Source organism: Falco naumanni, chromosome 4 (genome assembly GCF_017639655.2).
Source record: "Falco naumanni isolate bFalNau1 chromosome 4, bFalNau1.pat, whole genome shotgun sequence".
Lineage (NCBI taxonomy): Eukaryota > Metazoa > Chordata > Aves > Falconiformes > Falconidae > Falco > Falco naumanni.
In genome coordinates this window covers 47,961,632-47,981,219 of record NC_054057.1, presented here as the reverse complement: position 1 = coordinate 47,981,219, position 19,588 = coordinate 47,961,632, and the positions used below count along the sequence as shown (strand labels likewise).

Below are 19,588 nucleotides of genomic sequence, written 5' to 3'. Positions count from 1 at the left end.
AACTATTAAGAACAAGAAAAAAAACCAACAAGAACAGCACTCTAGAAAGCAGACAAGTCTTCAGTAGTGTATAGGGATTTCTATACATCAATCAGCATGAGGTAAGGAAGTCCACTTGAATCAGAAAATAAGCAGTGTTCATGAATAACAGAAAAATTTCTTCTGTAATGAATGAATGAAGAATATTTCAATGCCAATACAAATAAAACTGGAATTACTTACTAATAGTCTAAGAGCTAACTTAATCTTAACAAAATGACAGAAGAGCAGCCTCACAAAAAAAATGCTTATATATTGTGGTTAGCAGATACAGCTGAAAGGATAAACACAAACCAGAACTAACAGTGTTAACATCTGATTGCAATTATTTTTCTTTAATTAGAACAACCTTCTTCCACTCCCTAATAACAAAGTTAAAACAGAAGAAAGAAGTGAGATGATAAATGCCAAAGCAAAGACTTTCATTTTGTTAAATCTAAAAGCCTTCTCTGCTGTCCTTCCATCAAAAGCAACTGAGAATCCCCACCACTGGGCAGGCATTACTCTGCAAAAATGGCCATTTTGCATATAATACTCCATGTCACACTGTACACTTGCACCCAAAGTACTTACCAGCTGGTTTTATCTTTAGATACAAGAAACTGCAGAAGACCAAACAGTTGTTTATTACGTGTGCATAAAACTTTTACTTTCAGGAAACAAGCACAAAGGAGCATCAGAGACATCAGTGAAGTCACAGGCAGCGGCTAGAAGCATGTAGCAGCAAGCAGTAACAGAGAGATGACAGAATAGTATCACCTTCTGCCTATTTACTTTCATATCCAGACTTGGAAAAGTAATATCAGACAATGCAGAGACTTTATTGCTATTTCAGAAATTACTGGTGAGGGGTTTAAAACAATGACAGAAACTATATTAAAAATGGCCAAGATTTCAAACCTCAGAATTTGAGCTGGGTAAGGAGCAGTTTCAAAAATACTGAGAGCATAACATTTTGTAGGTTTTATCTGTTGAGTCCCTCATTAGACTTCAAATCAAGATACGCAAACAGACATGTCCAGAAATGAATTTTTTTCTTAACTAGCCCAAAATTGCTGGGGTAAAAGGTGAAAGTAAAAGTATTTTCTTGATCAGTGTACTGGATAGGCTTTAGATGAAAGACATAAAATTTATGGTCTTAGAATGTCACCTGTTGACTATCCTAAACCGAATATTGTGAACACTAATCTTTAGTGAAATGCAATCTTTTAAAAGGTTCTTCTATTCATTGGAAATTAAAGGGAACTGAAACGCTAATACCACAAATGCATGAACACTTGACTGTGGTCTCAAATTGCGATATTGCTTCCTCCTTGAATATCTTGTAAGTGCAGTACGGAATGGCGAGTGTGGAGGGGAATGTTAGAATTGGTTTTGCCCCTAATATATTAAGGCACCATCAGATTTGATATCCACACTTATTTTCACCATATGGCTAGTCCTCAACTTTAGTTTAACCTCTCAATTGTAATTTTTGCAATCACTAAATCTGCCTATATAATCAAGTACAGTATATTCTGGAAGACATCCTTTCCAGAAGAAAGCACTTCCTTATATCCAGTAGTAATTTATTTTCTAATACAAATCCAATTTTCTTTTCAGTGTGCTAACAATGCTCTCCAATACACAAAGCAGCAAAAATTGAACTCTTAAAAAAAGCTCCATGTTTCCAGTTTCTTTTCCCCTATGCACACTACCAGTCAAGGAAAACCCAGACTATGAAGCACAGCTGATGGCTTCACTGCCTTTTTTACCAAACTGTATTTGTAGGCCATGTCATACCCAAATCATCCCCAGTATTCTATATAGAAAAAGTTAAGAACTATAGACACCATAAGGCTTTCTGTAGCTCCTTCAGAAATTAGTTTACTTCAGTTCTGGCCGCCTAATAACTTCGTTTTGGAAAGCCTATGCCATCTCCGTAACTGACTGAGAACATTGACCCCTTGCTCCTCCCTTTAAGGCTAAAAGCAAATGTCAATCTGTAAGGGCATGCAATTGTATAAGCACTAAAATCATATTTCACATTAAAATCTAACTTGATCTGCATGTCTTTATAAAATCTATCGGTATGATGTACCTGTATTTCAGAATCACTTTTTTTGTTAAAAAAATTAAGCAAACAAAAAACAATTGGTGTTTTTCAACATTCTAGTTGACTGAAAACTTGTCGCAGTGTGCTCACAGACCCTCAGCGCAGCCTAGGCCCAGCAAAACGGAAGCATCAAGCAACTAAGGACATCTGCTGCTCACGTACCAGCGCATTTCTGTAGGGCTCCAGCATGTGCCCTTCTGCCTGGGAAACAACAGCAGCCCACTCCAAAACAATCCCATGGACAAACTTACTTTCCTGTACCAGAAGTAATCCAAATCTAATACAAAAGTTCATAAACAAGCAATGTAATAGTATTATTATTTTTTGTTTAGGCCAGTACTACCTCTCCTTTAAAAATGCGGTCACATCCAAGGACAGTTCTATTCCTTGTCTCTGTCTTTCACATGTTTACAGGTATTCTTCACTTCTGTAAGGCTCTTCCTTAGCCGAGCACAGTGCAGATGTTGCCATGCACATTCTCTGAGCAGCCACTGCTGTCAGGGGCATCAGCTTCACCAGCTGTGGGATTTCTCCAATTCTCTGCTACACGCTGATACAACACTTGAAGACAAGTACGTAAAACACTTTTTGGAAGGAGGCAAAATTTAATAAAGGCTCGTTTAACATATTTTTTTTTAATCTTAATCAAGTGGCTTGCCTTTCTGAAAGTCAGTCTTGTATAGTGAATAACATAGCATACTACACACATACAAGTACTCATTAAAAAATAATGTAGGAGTAACAGATGCATAGTCTGAAGGAAGGGAGACAGAAGAGCTGATGGACAGCTACACTTTAAATATGCTTTTCAGAGAAAATACTTGAGACGGGAAAAAAAATCTGTCCTTGGCTAAAACCCACAGGGAGTCGAAAAGGTGAGAAAGGATTTCCATAGCTCAAGGTTGTAACTATTACCAAAGCAACTATAAATTAAGCTCTAAGCAGAGACACTGCTGAACTTCACTCAAAAGAGAACAGCATGTCAGATGTATCATTTAATGCTAAATTCACCTTCAACAGGAGAGCAAAGTTGCTGATCTTGCCTTACATACATCCCAACCAACTGCACTAACAAGCACACCACATGCTGTTCACCTTGCAGGTCCTGTAAGGCACTTTTCAGTATCCATCCTGCACACCTCAGCGGTAGAATCTTAGAATTGTTTAGGTTGGAAAAGACCTTTAAGATCATCAAATGCAACCGTGAACCTAGCACTGCCAAGTCCACCACTAAACCACCTCCCTAAGTGCCACATCTACACCATCTTTAAAATACCTACACTTCCCTGGGCAGCCTGTTCCAGTGCTTTCTTCAGTGAAGAATTTTTCCCCAGTATCCAATCTAAAGCTCCCTGGCACAACTTGAGGCCATTCCCTGCCGTTTTATCACTTGTTACTTGGGAAGAGAGATCAACACGCACCTCGCTACAACCTCCCTTCAGGCAATTGTAGAGGACAGTAACATCCCTTCTGAGCCTCCTTTTCTCCAGACCAAACAACCCCAGTTCCCTCAGCTGCTCGTCATCAGACTTGTGCCCCAGACCCTTCACCCGCTCCGTTGCCCGTCTCTGGACACGCTCCACTGAATAAAGCTTTCAGCTTCGAGTGGTAAGAAGGAAAAACTCTGGTGTGACCCATGAACCAAGGACCAAAACCCAGAAGGATACCAAGTTTCTGACTGCAAACAGCAAGGTCATTTTTCACCTTTTTTTTTTAGAATAAGAGTCAAGAAGACTATTGTACAGAGGCATAAAGAAAATAGCCAAAGACTTATTTTGCCAATATCAGCTCTATTTGATTTGCATGCTCCTGGTAGAAACCAATGTCTCAATGGCTTCTACATTCACAGAATCACTGTTTTCCTTTACAGAAAGGTTTTAGCTGTGTTTTTTTAATATATATTCATATATATATATATATACACACAAAGAAAAACCACCCACCACAACCCCATAACCAAAACCAAACCTATTCCACAAATCTTACAGCATTATTTTACTTTCAAGGAAGCAATTTTACTACGAGAACTAGATTAACTCTTAACCTGGTCTCAACTGGCAGAAAACTGTATTTTTCTTACAGTCCTCAGAAAACTGACACAGCCTGAAGGAACTCCAAAACCTTGGATTTGATTTTAAGAGGTGTCTTGATACATCACCTTAGAAAATAAAGAGATACATTTTCTTAAATGTAGTTCCACTGAGTTCAGTTAAGCTTCTTTAAAATAGATTAGTATTTAACCCTATGCGAGTTTTAAAGCTGAGAGAAGGCTATTTAAGGAAGCAATTTAGGAACACTGAAATTCCTACCACAGTCTCTAGTACCAATGAATAAAAAAGTATTTCCCTACCCATTCACCATATGTCTTCTAATGAGTTTCAAGGGCTTGTAATTCTCACAAATATTACCTGTTGACAGGGAGATTGCTTTGCTTGAAAAATGTCTACTGTTGTTTTTAATGCTAGCTTGTGGCATCAAGATAACTGTCTTCAAAAAAAATATCTTTTATAACAGGGAAATAAAAGAATTTCCATTAAGGGGAAGGGCACATGTATTAACTTAAAAATACATTCTGTTCCCAAGAGTCAGGCACAGTATTTGCATGATTATTTAATATCCAAATCGCTTCTACCTTTCTTTGTAAATCTTATCAATCCTTTGTGTTTAATTCCATCTTTCTGGTAAACAGAGAGCTGAGGACATTTCTTTACTGCTGTCCGAGCTTGAAAACACAGTAAGTCACCCATTATTAATATATCAATAAGTACAGGCATAAACACCTAAAGAGTGTTGTTCATCACAACAACTTTCATTTGCAAGTACCTTTTGATTCTCCATTGTTTACTAGGTAAACGTACCACCATGGAAATGATAATGACACCTTTTAATCAAAGGAATGAAGTTAATGGAAATAATTAATGGTAACTATCAATGTATTAGCTATTTGTTTAAGATATGTAGGTATGTGCCAGGGGCTAACGGCTATATATTGTCATAAGGAAACTGCAGCTTTTTCCTCCCATCTGTTTTAAGCTCCATCAAGAAAATACATTAACCACAAGTTTATTTATGGGATCAAAAAATGGTATCATGACCAAATCCTGGATAATAATTTCAGCCTGCTAGGATAAGAAAGCTTACTTGTTGCAAAACAATAAACCCTGCCAGAAAGGGATAAAGAGAAGACAAAAGAGAAGGACCCAATGAAAATATAGTGGGTGAACAAAGAAACCAGATCCAGACAGCAAGATAGACAGAGATAATGCCATTTAGCAATGACACAAAACTGGTTTCTTGACCCAAGCCTCGGGTTTTCTCTCCAAACGGTAAGTAAATATTGTCAGACACTTACTTGAAAGATGCTGCAAAGACCATTCCAGAGAACAAACAGGCTCCTGGGTCAAATTATTTTCCAGATTACAGCTAGGTATTACCAACTGTCTAGAAGACATCACCAATAAAACTTTATCAGCACACACCTTCCCTATTGTTTTTTAACAGATATAAAACAAGAAGTACCTGAGTTACTTGCAGAAAGACAACTGTAGCAAGCAGCAGGAAGTTAACAGGACTATTTATAAATCGGATGCAATATCCTATCTCAAGTGCTTTGCTGAACAGGCAACTGAATACTAAGCATCTTGCAAGAGCAGGCTCCCGGTTTTGAATCACTTTAACCAGCATTACTCTCACACAGGTCCTGTCCAGCACAAACTTATCATAGGACTTAACTGCAAGATAACAACAAGCTCAGATGTTTTAATACCCTTGCAAATAAGTGCTTTACAGCTAGCAACGGATTCGAGCATACAGTTTACATGCACTGCTGAACTGAAGCTTCATAATACTTAATTATATACTGCTGCACCCCTGCCAAAGTGGTTATATCGGGTGTTATCCCCCCTGCCCCTTTTGGTAAGTTACCTTTAACAGCTCTTTCTGGTATACCTGCATCATTTTTTCTGGTATACCTGCACTATTTTTCTGGGATGAAAAACAGCGCCAAAATCCCCACGTAAGAACTGACAAAGGCTCAAGCAAGTCAGCACACTCCCTTGAGACCTCACTAATTTTCATCACATAAATAAGTCATACAGCTACAGCAACACTTGGCAGCATGCTGACTTAACATGTGACATTCCCTACAGGTCTGATTAGCATAGCATGATCAGACTGACAGAGCTGCTTGTGGCATGGCCAGCAAGCAGAGCACAAGAAGCACTCATGACCATTTCAGTCACTTTCTGTAAAACACTTTTTAATGAAAGTAGACAGCAGGGCTGGAGAGCCTTTCTGACCTACAGAGCTACAAACTAAAACCTTCATGTGGATAAGAGCCACAGACCAACAGAAGCAAGGGAAGGAAAAGTACCCAACATGGGCCACAGGTGGGAGATGAAAACTCCCTCTTGGTCCCACCATTACCCAGCAGGACGGGGTCCCTGCAACCCAACAGCACAACAGCCCTTCTCACTCTGCTCACCCTCCGGAAGCCACCTGGTTTGCCAGGTAACCCTGGCCAGAAAGGCCACTTGCCGGTCCCAACAACCACCTCTGAGCTCAGAAGTCATGCATTCCCACACCCTCAACAGAAGGGAAAGCCTTTTCCAGCAACAGATCCTGCCTTTCAATGAGGCATGCTAAATTAATCACATTTGAGTCCCCAAATAGAAACCAAGGAGATTCCTCATTTACATGAAGAAAGAAATGCAAAAATGTGTAGTCAAGAGAATATTTACATACAGCTGGACACATTGAAGCATCGGCAGAGTATCAATTACAGAGATGGCTAATTACCAAGAAATTTCTTCCATAAATTGCAAATCTTAATCCTGCTACTAAATCTCTTTTCAGCTTTTTATTTAGAAGAAAGCACTGTATATGCATTCGACTATTCTTTAAAAAGAAAAAAACCTACACAGCCTCAAAACCTACTTTAAGAATTACAACTCATGCACCATGGTTTATTTGTAATCCAGGACATGAATTCATCGTAAGGCACGCATTTCCAAAAGTCACAAAGAAAACTGTAGAGATCAAAAAACATATTCAATGCTACTTAAAAGTCCAAAGACAGACTGAGGAAACACAGAAATCTTAGCAATACGTGGATAATTGTCACACAGATCTGGGAGAACAAGGATTATTTTATTTGCTTGACTGTCAAATACACAGGAGAAGTAGGAAACTAATTGCAGCAATGCAAACATGATGCAATCTAAAACAGGGTTTTGAAATCAACACCAAAAGTTATGATGCCATCCTGGAGTCATCACACAGACCCTGCTCTAAAACACACTGTATGTATTGTGTACTTCACTCAAAAAGCACAGCAAAACAGAGGGGGTCAAATAAGAGCAGATGAGATCAGAGACAGGAACTTCTGTATGTTGTGGGTAGAAGAAGGCGGGGCAGAGAAGCACAGGCAGGAGGCAAGAAGAGGGACTATGAGATGTACAAAAAAGCAGGAGTGGGGGAAGAAGAGAAAAATCTGACAGTCTTGCTAAATCTACACGGATGGAGGAGAGCAATGAGCAAAAAGGAACATGTGTATCTTTCAGATCAATGCTAGTTTTAACATTATACTAGCAACCAGACAAAAAAAAGAGAAAATAACATTTTACTGAAAAAATGCTCTTTTCCAAAACATTTGTTAAATATAGTCTTAGGTACAAAGATTTCATTCAAGAAAATTAAAAAAAAAAAAAAATTCGGGGAGACCCTGCTACCTAACCCTAGTCTGTGTTTCCAACAAAGCCAGGAGGTCTAGCCTTCTCTTCTGAAACTTCCTGAAGCTCACAAATATCCTAAGGACATATGCCACATTGGGTTTACATCACAGGTATCCAGCAACCAGCTAACAGAAGAGGCCCTCAGCTAACCTCAGCTACCAGGAAGAAACAAAGACAGCAGCAGCGTGCCCACCCACGACCTTACTGCACACGCCAGCTCCATCACGCAGTGGCTTACCCACAGCGAGCAACTATCCTCTCTTTAGCATGCAATGTTTGGCAGAGGTCACAATCTCAGAAAGTACCATACTTCACTAGAATAAACACTGTGTATAAGCCACTATTAATACACTTTTTTTTTCCCTAGAGTAACAAATATGTTGAGATACATGTGAACCCGTTTTGAGATAACCCACACAATCAGATACGAAAGAATGACTGATGTGTTCCTTTAAAATCTCTCCTCCTTTTCTACCCGTACCCATGCATAATGTCACTGCTGTTGAATGACAAATGTATATTCAAAAATTAAAGCATGAAGCAAGAAGAAAAAGGGGGGGGGAACAACCAAAAACCCAACATAACCAGATATGTGAAAATAAAAGAGCAGTTACTCAATTTAAGTTCGGGTTCTCATGCAGTAACATAAAGATTCAGTGTTTGGATTGCATAAACTGTGATTCAAATACTTGTTATAAAAATAACTCTTTACTGTACTATTTTTTAAAGAAACGTGACTTAACGCAAGCTTACTTTTCACAAAACATTCATTTCCAGTTCAACTTGGCAACGTCCCTTTCACTTAAATATCCATTTTGCCAAGGGGAAACAAGTTCCTAGGCGTAGAATTTACATCACTGCTTATATACGAAATTTTAAACTATATTTTTCGTTTGCCTTAGCGTTCAAAGGTGGTATTACTTTGGTTTTCTCCACAAGACCACCAGCTAAATCCCTCCTACTGCATATTATTTTCAACACAGATTGGATCTCTAGGACTATCTCAGTTACAGGAATCCTTCTCCTACCTAAACTCTTGAAAAAGTACACACACCCCTTTGCAAAATTAAAATACCAATTTCTGTCTGACACAGAGAGGATAACTGTATATTGCCGATGCAATATACTAGACACTTACCATCCCAAATTAATTATCCTAAAAGGAAGGAGGACATTTAGCCGCAGGAAGCATGACTTGAAAGCTTAAAACACAATTTCACTTCCAAACTGTTCACTCCCTGTCCACCTCCACTGACTGACTGAATAAAATCCATACAGATTTCTGCCAGGTAGGAATAGTCACAACAAAAAGCCTCGCAAGTATCACCGAGAGCTATGCATTCATAGGGAGCAAGAGGTGGGACTTGCATATGACACATATGCAAAAGATGGTATTCACTCATGAAGCTGGATTTCATCTTGATGTTTAACATCTGAACTTCAGATTTACTACGTATGACCAGCAAGAAATATCAAAATACTGATCAGAAGAAAGCTCACATATACTCATTTCAGAATCCCCTTTCAGGAACTGTTCACTCCAAATGCAAATAAATCTATTACTACATAATAGTCAAAACACTAGAATTTTAAACCATATATATGAACAACTATGTCAAGAGGTTAATTACACTCCCTATTATAACAGGGATAGCAAATAGGGCAGATGAATTTGAAATTGAAGTAAGATCATCCTCAACAGACTTTACCAAGTTTGGGGATCCAATAAATTGAAGATCCTGCCTATAGCTGTGGTTGAAATTATGTTGGCAACTAGAAATAAAATTCTTTCTAAGAAGATCTGAAACTGTTTTTTTTCCTAAGTACATACACAGCAGAATAATGCACTGAACAGTTAGGCAAAACATTCTGCAATAACCGGACCTACCATTATGAATTTTATCTCTGTTATTTTCAGTTACATAGTTCCATAAACTTAATTAATTAAACCAAAACGAGCCCTTTGAACTCCTCCAAACAAAACAAACAGTTATCAGAACAGATTATAAAGATCCTGATTCCTAACAGCTGTGATACAATCTCCCAGACACACAGGAGACTGCAATTCTATAATAAGCAAACCAACCAACAGCCTAGAAATAACTATTTCTATTAGGATTGTCTGCATGTTCTTGATCTTAACTTTTTCTTTTTCTAACTTGTATTTCACATTGGTTATTTTAACAGCATTCTTTGAGCAGAAGGAAGTCAGGGGACACATACCAAATTAGAAACTACAGCTACTGAATGTAAACTTTATATATGATGGTGTAACACAGACACCTTTTTTTTCAAGCTCGAAAATCAGATGAAGTCTAAAACTCTGAACATCAGCCTAGGCATCAACAGGTCTAATTAATTTCAAATCCTGAAAGACTTTCTTCAAGGTCTTTACATCACTTGCATCATTTTACAGAATAACACAGCTCACAAAGTACTTCAGAGATGTAATTCCTGCTCGCAAAGCTCACTGACCACAGCCAGAAAGTTTCTTTCAGCCGCAGCAGGGAAGCCTGCCCTGCCTTGCTGAACACCAGTTACAGTTCCCAAATTTTGGATCTCCGATCAACACAATCTCCTTCCTTAGGAAGGTCAGAAAAAAGGATTAAGAAACCACAGTATATTTAGGTGTAAAACAGAACTATTGATAATACTAAAAAAAGACAAACACCGCCAAAACAACTACAAGCACAGATGCTTAACTACTGCCAGTCACTTCACATACACAACCTCACATATACTCACAACTCCTAAATTACCCCCTCCTTAGAGAGTCTGCACAGAAGTGAGAAAATGTAGGCCAGTATTTCAAAAAATCTTTGCTGATCAAGTATAACTTCTTTCTCCTGTCTTTCAATATCTGAAATCAATGCATTCTTTCCAGGAACAAAGATGGTCCTAAGTTTCTTTATCAGTTGGAAGCATTCAGTAAAACGTCATAGCACAAATAATGCCACAGCTACAAAAAGGTACCATTTCCCAGAACACTAATATGCAGGGGTAAACTGCACACCAGAAAAAAATTTAAGCATGCCAGTAACTTGCTAATTTTGCTCCAAATCTAGAAAAGGACCCCTGTACCACCAGTCTGACAACTTCATTTAATAACAATGCACCTTATCACGACATTTTGGGTAGCCTGGCTTTACAAAAACCTGGAGCAGTTCACACTTCCTCTGCATCATCTGTTTGTTTCTGTTTTGCCTCCTTACAATCCAACTTTTGGATTCAGGAATAACTCATCAATTCCCACACTTAATGAAATACCAATACAGCAAAGATAAGAAGCTTTTAAAATTTCAACACGGTCTCATACGGGTTTCGATACTGTTGAAAGAAAACCTATTCACTTCCAATCTGGTATCTTCTGGATCTCAGCCACAGGTGTCTAAGAATCATTTTGGGGACACAAAAACAAGCAAGCAAGAAGTCTGAGCCACAATTTTTTTTAACTAAAGTTGGGTGGGATTTTTTTTTAAAGAAAATTATGAATGACTAGTTGAAGGCTGACCCTCCTCGCAAAGAGAAGGCTATTACACAGGTACCAGCGCAGATGCTCTTCCCCCTTAAGAGTCACATTGGAGAAGTGTCGGAAACGTTATGTGAAATGGATGACAGTTCACTTTTAATCTTAGGATTAGCTCTGTTCCACAAACTTGTCTTAGGATTCACATAATACAATTTTCTGCAATGTTTTTATACCAAAGATAGCAATAAAGTAAAGGCAGTAAAAAAAAAAAAAAAACACCATTGCTTTTATTGATACATTTTGTCCAAACTGTCATAAGCTGTAGGCTAGGACAGGAGCACAGCTTTTGCAGTACAAACCGCACCTATGATGGCAAAGGTATTTCAGTAGAACAGTTACAACAATAGCCTGACTTAACAGAAATAGAATTAGTTTGCAGGGACATAAAGGGAGAAGTAAATAACACCAGTTAATGGAAAATGTACGTTCTGATCTGAGAAATTTGTCTTAGCTGAATGGTAGTTGGTCTAATAAATCCTTTAGAGTTTGCAGGCCCAAAATGTTAAAAGCATGATGAGAAAGGAAAAAACCAAAACAAAAAGGGGGGAAACAGAGATTTAATGCAAATTCTCCAGCCAGCTTTCACTAGTAATTTCCTATTAATGCCAATCAGAGCCCCTTGGCCAGCTTCTATACTAGGCTAGGGGCTACTCTTCAGGACAATGCTGCTGCTTGTAAATTCTTTCTCCACCCAGTTCAGGCTAATGAGTGCTCTAAATGTAAGCTAGTCCTCCCAGAAGAAGCTAATGATGTTCAAATTGAATTGCCTGGGAGATGGGCTACAGTAATATACAGGGTCTACACTATCAGCAACAAAAGTAGTTTCAGCTGAGCTCAAGAAAACCATCTCTGAACTCTGGTCAACTTGGGCAAAATGTTTCAGCTTGGGAAACATGAAAATCCCAACAGTCCATTTCAGCAATCCTGGAAAATTCGCTTTTAAAGTTGGATTGTAAGGAGACAAAACTGTTACAGAAGATATGTAGGAAGCAGAAACTACTCTAGTGGAGGTACCACCTAAGCATACCACTGGGAGTATTCTATCTAAATAACAAATTGCTAAATGTAAAAAGTTTATTAACATTTACTTAGCTTTTCACATACATTTCAGAGATGTGTGGCACATATATTTACTTCATCCTGCAGGATATTTAAAAAGATCACTCCATATGTCAGACCGCACATAGGAAATGAATAGATTTTAAAAGCTCTATTTATCCAAGTTCAAAGGAAAAGCAAAGAAGCAGAAGTAACGCTGATTCATTTCTGCATAGAAAGCTCAGAGAAAGGCTACACATTGTTTATGTGTTCAGTTCGTAAAGTGTATTTAATATTCTTGCAAAGAAATCGAACACTTAAGATATTTATGCCTGCAGCTGGCTGGCAGGACAAGGACAGCTGTTAGGTAGCGCTGGGCACTGCTCACTTATTCCCCTTACAACATTATGACACATTACAGAGAGCAGCTCAGAAAAAGGCATTCACAGTGTCAGTAAGTTGCTGTATGTACGCAGCAAACAGCATCTCACATGTTTCAGAAAATGGTGTCCCACCACGCAAGTGCTAAACTATAGGGCTCCTTTTTGTACTGTCTGACCTTGAACAAGGCCTGAAGATGCAGTAAGCACACCCTGAAAGTCTGAAAAACCTTCAGTAAACCCATCAAATGAGGTAAAACAGCTATGACCACACAGTAGAGAGGTTTTCATTTCTTTTAAATACATTACATGTAAAATCAAAGGGGGGGGGGGGATGGACGACAGAGGGGACCACCTCAAAATACAGCAGTCCTTCCATTTCAGAGACCTATAATTTCAAGTCTTGTCATTCTGCTTCAAGTACCAATTTAGTCAGCCAAGATTGCTAATCTTGTGTAACTCGCTTTCAAAGAAAATGTTAATCAGATGGCAGTGCACTAATAAAATTTGTTTGAAATAAATTCCAGTATGATTAGTCTTAGCGTGCTAAGCTAGCATCTGAAAGCTTCTATAGCTAAATTTGAAAATACTGACTTTATAAAAAGGTGTAAATTTAGTGATCTGATGTGAACAATGTGAAAGTGAGGCTTTGTACAACACGACCATGCCGCTTAGGAGAAGCAGGGCATAGCACAGCATAAACACAAAGCTGATAGTGGAAGAAAAAAAACCAAGCTGTGAGGTATGCATCACTAGCAGCATGCAGTACAGGGCTAAGTTCAGCAATTTAGGCCAGAGCAGGCTCTATTTTTAATTTTTTGAGGCACAAGGCTGCAGTGGTACCTCAATACGTGACCTCTGACAAATGCTTAGATAGGCAACGCGACCAACAGTGCTGAAAAGCATACAGATCACCTCTGTGTTGCAATTCTGGCAAAGGGAACAAGAAAATTTTTGAAAGAGGTTTTTCTACAAGATACTTTTTTTTTTTTTTTTTTTTAAGGTCTATTCTTTCACAACCCAGGTATTAGCAGGAATGTGTATGCAACATATTAGATCTTTAATTTGCTTCTGAAGTGCTTTTATCTTGACTTCTGTGAATGTAGGTCAGTGCCTTTACAACACGCAACCCATCATGCCCCCACTCTTGAAAACACCAATATCCCATTTCAGCAAAATTTCATTAGGTATATGGGGCAGACATTTTACAACTTTACTGTATTTTGCTAAAATCTCACAAGTCTTATAAATCCCAGTAGACAGAGCCACACAAATACTAACTAATCTCATTTCAGAGACTCCCATATGCCAGTTTCAAGAAGGTGGAGAAAAAAATATGTAATTTAATAAATAAATGGCTTTTTAAAAGGCCGTCCATTCTTAAGAGCCTGTATATTATGCAGCAAAAAAATTAAGGATTGGCCCATCATGAAAAGGCCCGAAGAGGTTTATCAGTGATGCACAGTTGCACAGTATGACATTATCTGAGCTAGCAATGAAAAATGACCTAGTGACTTAGCAGGAGTTTACAAAGGGGTAGAAATTAACTAAATCTGATTTTTGCAGGGGGGGCACGGTCAGACACAGCCTAGGAACTCTCCATCTAGTCTCTATTTCAAGAACAGCCTCTTGGCCAATTTCATTACAGAGTATCAGCTTTGCTTCATGCCATCATATTTGTCATAAGACATCCCCTTTGCCCTCTCCCTACAGCTCCATACTTGAAAAGCTTACTATAGAAATCATGCTTCAAACAGAGAAGCCATATTTGACCACGTAAGCACACATTGCTTTTTCACAAGTTGAACCAACAGTGGGTCTGACTGTATGACCTACTGATGTAAAGAGTTAAGCGCAGTCCAGACTACAGTCAGTCCAGCTAGCCAGGATTTAAATAATGCATACAACAAGATGCTTACACAGCTTGCACATACAAAAAATTATATGCAAACAAGATACCGAATATCATACGTAAAGGTTTCTACCAGTTTTACGTATTGTTATCATTAACTTGTAATTATACCATTACTTGTATATCATTAACATGTAAAAAAAAATGTCTTGATGGCAAACTGATAGAGCTAGGAATCTGCAAGTCTTGGATCCGCTGCCATAATTTTCTTAGATTTTTATAAGTGAAGCACTTAGCAATAAATCATCAAAAATAGATGGTAACTTCTGTATATTACAAATACCCTCTTGCTCTTTCTCAAAAAAAAAAAAACCAACCAGAAGTAAAAATCCGTTAGGTGTTCTTCATTACCATGAGCCTGTACAAACAAAAAAATTAAGGGGAGGGGGAAGCATTCTGGTGACTGCACAATATGCATAAAGGCAATTTTGCACGTGTGGATTTTTATAGAAGGCCATTATCTTCTCAGAAATTTTAGAAGCAAAAAAATGAGAAAGAAAGAAATTCACCTTTATCATTCTCCAGAATATGTGATTTGATAAATTCCTCCTAATCAAACCTCATTCAAAATTCCCTCCTGTTTCAGACACCACTTCATGAACAGTTGTGAAATATTACAGAAATTGAGATTTTCTGACAAGGTACCAGAGAGAGAGGTAAAATCTTGCTGTAAAACCCACTCCTACTGAAGCAGAATTCTTCCAACCATTCTTTGAAAAACCGCTACTGGACTGGCTATTGTACTTGAATTACAGAAGACAATTCAAAGGCGTGATCTTGAAGGCCAATATTGATGAGTATTTCTTTATGAAGTACATAAGGCTGACAAATATAAAATGGTTCCACTCTTTTTCTTTCACCTTTTCATACTGCCAGGAACAGGGCCTGTAACAGTGAAAACCACTCATTTCTTTTAAAAGCTTAAACAGCCCACAGTTGGTTTAAAGGTTCCAAAAGTTCTTGTTTTATTCAAGCAGCTTTACTCACTATAAAAAGATAAAACACTTCACGCATTTCCACGAATATGACCATGAAAGCCACTTGCACATGAAACATACTAACTCAGACACTATTATGTCATGATTTGCCACAGTCCCCATAAGCACCACTCATAACTAGGGACACGAATCTGCACTTCAAGAGCCTGTCACAGCCACGTGTACTGAGCCTGATGGAAGGGCTCCCTCTTGAAGAATGATGAGAAACTTAAGTCTGAAGTGTCAAAAAAGTTGCCTTTCAGTACATCAGTCTGTCATCGCTTAGTGTTTGTTTGGGGTTTTTGAAATTAATAAACTAATAAGCACATTTAGCAACGCCACCAATTTGAGAAACTCTTGGAAACACTTTATGACTTGTAGGAACACTAAAGAATCAACATCCAGCATTTTCTCTTCACGACACAGATAACCAGACTATTGTTCTTTCATTGAACATAATTGTAAAAGTGGTAAAAATATTGTTAAGAGTTCTCTGTTGTAAAGGGTTTTTCCCACCCCACTATCCCATCTGTAAACATTTGTATGCCATACAACTTCAAACAACCTAACAACAAAAACATAATAGCTAGTCTAACAGGAAACAGAAATTCAGAAACACAGTTACCATCTTATTACATTTAGTAATCAGTCTGTCATCTTTGACCGAAAGATTTTCAATGAAGGTTAACAGGCCTGCAACAAAGGACACTTCAAAAAGCTGTTTTACCCAAAGCATCTCCAGTTGTTTTGTGCAAACATACATTTACTGTACATCAGTCTCCCCAGTGAAAACTTATTTCTCAGACTCTCTCCATAAAAAGGGGAAAGATTAGAGTAAGGCACAAAAAGGAAACCCAAAACTGCTTGCTCTTTTTTGGAATTAAAAGACAGCTTTCCCATTTGAAAATGCAGCATTGCACTGGCAATAATCCCAGATCAAAACCAGGAAAATTTAAGAATAAATAGAATAAGTTATTTTCCGTGTTCTAACAGGTCATAACTCTAGGCTTGACACACGCCACAGTTTAAAGGAAAAGGGAAACAGCGCACACACATGCCTTGATCCAACAAATGAGCCAACTAACCAATATTATTTTTATATTTTTTTTGCAAACAACTACTAAGATGCAGGAATTTATCTGCATTACGTGCCCATCTTAACAGGCACACATGCATTTACTATTTCCACCTGTGCCCTTCTTCCCATGTGGAAAAAAAAACCCGCATCAGGAACAAGGCACAAAAGCCATGCATCTCTGACCAGAAACTTTACTGCAGACTGTGTTGGTATAGATGGAGAAATTGGTACCATCAGAGAGGGCTGCATGCTGCTATGCTGGACAACACTGGTGTTGGAAGAATTAATCATTCATAGATCAACAATTGGTTCTTTCATCTCCCTGGCTTTCTCAGACCAGACCATTATGTATTTTTTTTTCACCTCCTGATCCTGTTACACTCCAATTTTTCAGCTGCATGTAGCAAAGACATCTGAAAAACATTCATATTTCCAGAATGTATCTCATTAAAAGAAATAATCTTAACCAGAGAGGGAATCTATCGGCTCCCACGGGCTTCCTAACTTTGCCAGCATCAAAAACTGAGTTAACGTAAAAGTCTAATAAAATCACGATGGAGTAAGCTATGAAAAATAGGTGCAAGTTGAAGCAAAGCGAACCGAGGTCCCTCTTCCTGGCTTTCTAGCAAAGGCAGTTCACCTAAACTAATGCACGATACAGCCGACCTTTTACCAAGCAAAATTTTAAACCTAAATCCTTCAGCTAATCAAAAACTAAATTACACGAATACATTAAGCCGCATCCTTCAGACTAAGCTGCATTCTGGTTAGCCAGAACAGCCGCACGTTCGGTCACCCCGAGCCCCCGAACGCGGCTGCCCGAGCACCGCTGCGGCGAGAGCGGGCGAGGAGGCGCCCACGGCTCCCTGGAGCAGCGCCGCGCCGTGACAGCAACGGGGGAAGGAAAAAAGTCACTGGAAAAGAAGGTTGTCATGGGAGACACTTCTCCCACTTTAACTGCTGCCTGGGTTTGTCCTTTACGTGCCCACCCCCGCAGCGGCCCGGCAGGTGACATGCCCGGCAGGTGACGCCCGCCCGACAGCGCTGCCCGGCCCTGCCGGAACGCGGAGCTCCCCCGGGCCCCGTCCCAGCCCCCAGCGCTGTGCCCGGGCCAGCCGGGCCTCCACGCCGCGGGCGCCCGTCGGTAACGCCGCCTCACGCCGCCCTGCAGGGAGAAGGGTGCCGGCGGCGCGGGCCCGCGCCAACCCCTGCACCTCGCCAGGGGACGCGGCGGGGGCCGCCGCCCAGCCCTCCCGGCGGGGAAGGGTCCCGCACGCCGCTCCCCGGGGAAGGCGCCAGCTCTGGCGGCCACGGCCCCGCCAGCCCCACGGGGACCCGGCGCAGGCCGCCGCGGCGGGAGGGGCGCGGTGTCAAGGCGGCGGGGCCGGCCCCACCCGCGGGGGAGCCGCTCGGGGCAGAGCCCGGCCCTGCCGCGGGGAGGGGAGGGGAAGCGGGGGCTCCCTGGGCCGGCCGCCCGCCCTCACCGTCGATGTTCTCCCGGTCGCTGATGTGCTGCAGGTTGCAGCCCGTGTCCTCCCGGCTCAGCTCGGCCTCGGGGCGGTAGGACTCCAGCCGGGAGTGGGCATTCCTGCGCAGCTTGGGGCTGGAGGAGACGCAGCAGGAGGTGGTGTTCCCCATCTTCTCGGCCCGGCCCCGGCCCGGCCCGGGAGGAGGCGAGGGGCGGCCGGTCAGCAGGGGCGGCGGGAAGCCATGGGCAGCGGCGGAGACGAGGGGGTGCGGCGGGGGAAGAGGCGGCTGCTGCGGCGCCCTGCGGCTGCGCTCGCCGGCGGGTTCCCCCGGCGGTTCATCCGCGGAGGCGGCCCCGCAGCGCGGCCCGCCGGCGTGGGCTGCGGCAGGCTAAGCCCTCCTCCGCGGGCAGGCAGCGCAGGGCCCGCCGAGGCACAGCCCCATCGCCGGCGGCGGGGCCGCCGCGCTCCTCCCCCGCCCCCGCGCGGCCGCCGCGCCCGCTCCACGCACGCACCCACGCGGCAGCGCCGCAGCCCCCCGCGGCAGCGGCAGCCGCAGCAGCAGCAGCAGCAACAGCCGCCCCGGGCGGCCCCCGCGAACCGGTTCCGGTTCAAGGGGGCGGTAACGCCGCCCACCGGGCGGGCTGCGAGAGAGCCGGCGGTAGCCGTGCCCGCTCCAGGGGGACGCCGATGCCCGGCTCGGCGGAGCGGGCCGCCGCGGCAGGCAGCGCCGGCAGAGCCCGCCCTCGGGCCGCCCGGGGAGCGGAGGGGGCTACGGGCTGGCGGGAGCCCACCCCCCGGCTCGGAGCGGCCCCGGTCGCCCTGCGCGCACGGAGGAGCGTTTTGACCCGAGCGGAGCGCAGAGCGCGTTGTTCGCGGAGGCGGGCGGGGCGCGGGGCGCTCCCCTCAGGGCGGCGCAGGCCGGGCCCGCAGGGGCCGCTGCTGCCGCCCGCCGCCGGCCGTGCCCAGCCTGGCCCTGGGCTGGGCCTGGGGAGCGCCGCCCGGCCCGCCCCGCAGCTGGGCACTGCCGGCAGCTCCGGCAGGGAGCTGGCACCGGTGCTCCCTAGATTTTTGTACGGAACGTACGAATTCTTTGAGAAGTTGCTCTTAAGAACTCCGTGAGGCTGAGGGTGTCAAAGACAACTGGCCGTTGGGGAAGGAGGGTGTGCAGTGTGCCCCTGCGTGCCGCACGCCCTGTGCGCACAGCTTTCCCAGCCACATTCTGCTGTTTTTGGTGTCGGGGTAATGCTAAAGGTGGGATGCTTTCCATTAGTGTTGGTGGTTTGTTTCATTTGTAAAATCTCTGTAATCTAAGCATATCTCATGACTGCTGGAGGTCTGA

The 19,588-nt window shown here is 42.1% G+C and overlaps 1 protein-coding gene across 3 annotated transcripts in view; it reads right to left on the bottom strand.

Moving 5' to 3' along the window:
• Positions 1 to 18,763, bottom strand: part of CCNY (cyclin Y) — a 128,968-nt gene extending 110,205 nt beyond the window's left edge. The window contains exon 1 of one of the 3 annotated variants that reach the window (XM_040591810.1): positions 18,265 to 18,763. In XM_040591810.1, the coding sequence (XP_040447744.1) occupies positions 18,265 to 18,418 (154 nt within the window). In that variant the 5' untranslated portion in view covers positions 18,419 to 18,763. The remainder of the gene's footprint in view (positions 1 to 18,264) is intronic. The other 2 variants (XM_040591811.1, XM_040591812.1) reach the window with 2 other exon arrangements.
• Between the last annotated feature and the right edge of the window lie 825 nt (positions 18,764 to 19,588).